A 5000-nucleotide genomic window follows, 5' to 3' on the forward strand; every position below is an offset into this window, starting at 1 on the left:
GTTTAAAATCATTTATTTCATTTTCTTTCTTTTTTTTTTCTTTTTTTTTTTTTTGTTGGAGAGGGGTAGGGGTCATTTATTTGTTAACTGCTGTTTTGTTTTTGTATTTTTTTGGGGGGGTGGGGGGGGGAATGAAGGTCGATCTCTTCTCTCTCTCTCACTCTCTCTCTCTCTCTCTCTCTCTCTCTCTCTCTCTGTCTATCTATCTATCTATCTATCTATCTATCTTTCTCTCTCTCACACACACACACTCACACACACACACACACACACACACATCTTCATTAGTCTATTTATCAAAAACGAATGCCCAATCTTTTAGTACTCCTACGATGTAAAGCTTACGGATTGAAAAATATGAAAATGGAGAGGTTCTCCATTTTCACTCTTTCGTTAGTATTTTACGATCACCGGCTTCAGGCAGCCCTTATCGTTTTCTATTGAAAAGTATCTACGATTCGATTTAATGACACGGGTGGGTGTTGATATCCTATTCCCATTTCCCCCTATTATCCACATGACAAGGACATAAGGTTGTTATAGGGAATTACAACCCAACCAGCTCGACTTTCACCTTGTCAAAGGCATATCCTGCAGCTTATGCTAATTGGCTATGAATAATGATAATGATTATTACTATTATTATGTAGTTGTTATTGCTGCTGATATGATGATGATGATGATGATGTATGATGATATGATATGATGATGATTATTATTATTATTATTATTATTATTATTATTATTTATTATTATTATATTATTATTACCATCATCATATCATCATCATCATCATCATCATCATCATCATCATCATCATCATCATCAGCTTCGTTGCTGTGATCGTCGTTCTTTACTTCGATTTCTATAGCGTGAAACGGACAATAGCAATTGCTTGTTATCCTTTGGATAGGACGCTAATCTATCGGAAAGCCGCCAAGCCAAGACTCAGCTACCCATTCACTGCTGGGTGGACAGGGGGAGGGAGGGGGTCAATAAAAAATCTCGACTGCTCCCGGGATCGATCACGGTCCGTTTGCGTGTGAAGCGAGTGCTCTACCGACTGAGCTATCGGGACCGGACCCCCTGTCAAAATTGTAGAAGGGAAGAATAGAGGAACAGCATAAATTAATTGTTGAATAACTCGAGAAGACCTAATATTTTATGAATGAAGAAATGCCCGCTTTACATCTGTCAAGCCACGAAACACACATCCACACACACGCGCGCGCGCGCATGCTTTGTAAGCACGAGCGTCACACAGACTGCAATTTAATTGATTATTCATAACTATTTCAAAGAAATATCTCGGTTGCATCCGCTCTTTTGGATTTTTTGTTTCGATTTGTGTGGTTGTTGTTAATTTCCAATGTTTAGTACAAACCTCTCCACACACCCCATACCCCCGCCCCCCGCACACACACACACACACACACACACACACACACACACACACACAGAGAGAGAGGACACTTTTATATTTTGTTATTGATGGTATGCGCTTAGCCCCAAAAAATACTCACAAAATCCGACAGCCGGATATAACGCCCCAACACACAAAACTATGTGTAGCCTTGAGCGTCTATAGTCTGATTGATAGAATTTAGTGAAAACTAATAAAAAATGGCTAGCCAAAAAGATTAACAAAGAGCTGAGTTCCGTCTATACCAACGTTAGTTATATACAGGTCTGATAATCCACATTGTTAAGGGCCGACGTGGACATATATGCAGGTCTGACGCTTATGGGCCTAGTTTAACATTGTTGTGATGGACAATGTGTTGCGTCATTTTTTTTTTGAGATTTCCATTACAACAATGAGCCCATAAGGAATTGGGTTATCAGACCTGCAAATAAGTGCACGTTGTTAAGGGCCCAAGTTGTAATGGATATTTACCCTCAAACCTATAATATACTTAAAGAAGAAGAATAAATTGATTTTTGGTTTGTTTTGTTTTGTTTTTTGTTTTTTGTTGTTGTTTTTTTGTCTTTTTTTTTTAATTATTATTATTCAGAATTGAAATATGATTCCCATTTCAGATTACCAAAGACATAATGAAGGGGGGGGGGGGTAAAGTACCGGAAATGGAGAAATCAACTCAATTTCCGGTTGTAGTCCGGGAAGAGGGATGTTGTAATTAACGAAGATAATGACACGAATAAATCGATTGGACGAGTTATCATTCGTCATTATTAATTTGGAGATTGGATTGTTAACCCTCTGCTGGCGATGTTGGATTGTAGCTTGATTGCACCTGACCGTATGGCCAAGAGTGACATTTTGGGGAGCAGGAACTGGTGTAAGATAAAGATCTGAAAAAGTGTGTATGAAACGGTGCTAGACAATGCAGAGGGAAAATTACTTGAAAAAAAAAACTACAAAAAAAAAACCCAACACAAAATGGGAACGCTCTCGTGAGGGAGCCAGGCAGTTTAGCTGTTTGACAGACCACATTATTTGGGAGAAATGTCTAGATCTTTGAACAAAAAAAAAAAAGAAAAAGAAAAAAAAATAAAAATATATATATATATATATATGTGTGTGTGTGTGTGTGTGTGTGTGTGTGTGTGTGTGTGTGTTTGTAAAGCGCTCAGAGCCTATATATTGCTTAAGTATTATATATGTGGTTATCATCATCGTCATCGTCATCGTCATCATAATCATCATCACCAACGTCATCATTATCATCATCATCATTATCATCATCATCCTCAGTATCATTATTATTATCATGGTCATTATTATTATTATTATTATTATTATTATTATTATTATTATTATTATTATTATTATTATTATTATTATTATTATTATCATGGTCATTATTATATTATTATTATAATTATTATTATTATTATTATTATTATTATTATTATTATTATTATTATTATTATTATTATTATTATTATTATTATCATTATTATTATTATTATTATTATTATTATTATTATTATTATTATTATTATTATTATTATTTATTTATTTATTTATTTATTTATGTATTTATTCATCAATTTATCCATCTTTTTATTCGTCATCCCCAGGACTTTGACAAGCAAGCGGCGACGACGGTAGGTCAGCATTTCACGGAGATCGAGTCCTTGCTGTTCGAAGGTCACAGCAGTCGGGAGTCGACCTCCTCCTCCTCCTCCAACCCCCCTCAATCCCAGGCCGATGTCTTCAAGGAATGCCAGGAATGGGTCACGCAATTCCCTCACCTCAGGTAGGTTCTTATCTTTACCTGTGTCGAATGAGGTAGCAGTTCATAGTCACAGTATTTGAGACTCGGCCTCTTTCGCTAACCCCCCCCCCCCCCCCCCACCCCTAAAACCGTTATCGCAGACCTGCCTACTATTACGAAAATTTCGTAGAATTACGAAATTCTGGCCCCAATTTCAGACCTTGATGAGCATCTCTAAGTCATTAAAACTTGTTGAAAATGAAAGTTGATGCCAGACTACATCAGTTTAATGATTTTGGTGTGTCATTTATTCCTTGTGAAAGCAATTGTCAATCTATATAGTTAACTAAAGCGACTACAATTTTTATGTCCTAAAAACTACGAATTTTTTTTTTTAAGTAGACAGGTTTGCAATTCTATCACCTCAACTCAGCTTATTCTATGTTAGGTTTGAAAAAAAAACACATCAGCTTTTATGCAAAGCACTAAATATGTCAACATGTGTTAACCTTATTTATTCGTTGTCATATCCTTGGGTCATGCACTTTATATTATTTTTTAAGAAGTAGAAAGGCATCTAGCAGTGGTAACCCAGGTGTGGTCAAGAAGTAAGAGAGTAAGTAGAGGAGTGGGGGGGGGGGGGGAGGGGGGGGGGTTCTTCTCTGAAGACTGCATTAGCTATATAGGGTGCCCCAATAAAAATGTATACACGTCAAAATAATTGTAAATATGGGATTTGATAAAATGCAATTATTATTTTTAAAATGTAGTTAAAATGCAGTGGGATCAAAAACAATAAAATGATATTTACAAAATATTTTTAAACATAAAATAATTACACGCTTACAATTATTCTTCATGTTCATACATTTTTTGAGATACCCTGTATATGAGGTTTTTGTTTCTATTCTTAAATATTACACTGAATTTTATTTGTCCCATAATCATAACGTATAATTAATTTTTTCCTTTCTCAAAACAGAGTCCTGGGCAAGCAGGCGTGTCCATCCAAAGATACGGGTTTCTACCACGTCCCTCCCTCCCCCCACGTCCTCAGTTCCGCCTCCCCCGCCTCCCGTCCTACCTCCAGTCTACTGCTAGACGCCACAGACTATGACCTCAACACCTCCACCGACTCTCAAGGGTGAGTACTCTCTCTCTCTCTCTCTCTCTCTCTCTCTCTCTCTCTCACACACACACACACACACACACACATTCAAAGCTCAAGATGGTAAAACTGAATGGAATATTACAATTACTTATCCTCGTGGTGCTTCTATCAGCACATTTGGCTGACACGGTGGAACGCCATCTTTCTCGGTTGGAGGCCATTTTTGTCATCTGTCCCCAAGACCAACCCACTATCCTTCATTTCTCTTTCGATGCTCCTCCTCCTCCTCCTCCTCCTCCTCCAGGTCTCCAGCGGGCGGCCCATTCTTCTCGTTCCCTTTGGGGGATCTACCTGAGGGCTATCCTAGGAATGGCACTCTGATCCATTCTGAGGACATGTCCAGTCCATTTCCACCTTCTCCCCTTTACAGCTTCAGATACTGGTTCAATTTGTGTACGTGAATGGCTTATAACACCATATAGGGAATGAGATTAGCGGAAGAGTAGTGTCCCTTGATGGGACGTCACCCATAGTCTGTGACGTCACCGGCGGAAAAGTTATTAGAGAGAGAGCGTCATGTTGGTTGTGCGTATGCGTCTCTCGTCCTCGCCTTCCGCCCTAAAAGCAGTAATTGAATGAAGGGAATTTTATTTTTGTTCTATTTTATTGTATTTAAAACAGATCAGTGCGGTTCTTGTATTTTTTTT

General features: G+C 37.8%; 1 protein-coding gene across 1 annotated transcript in view; it reads left to right on the forward strand.

Annotated features, from left to right (window-relative positions):
• Positions 1–5000, forward strand: part of LOC144972315 (protein FAM149B1-like) — a gene marked incomplete in the record, with an annotated part of 145774 nt that overhangs the window by 111817 nt on the left and 28957 nt on the right. Inside the window, 2 exon segments of the mRNA XM_078913408.1 lie at positions 3046–3224; positions 4165–4326. Of these exon segments, the coding sequence (XP_078769534.1) occupies positions 3046–3224; positions 4165–4326 (341 nt within the window).

This window comes from Berghia stephanieae, chromosome 5 (assembly GCF_034508935.2).
Source record: "Berghia stephanieae isolate SIO BIC M18660-M18661 chromosome 5, UCSD_Bste_1.3, whole genome shotgun sequence".
In the NCBI taxonomy this organism is placed as follows: Eukaryota; Metazoa; Mollusca; class Gastropoda; order Nudibranchia; family Aeolidiidae; genus Berghia; species Berghia stephanieae.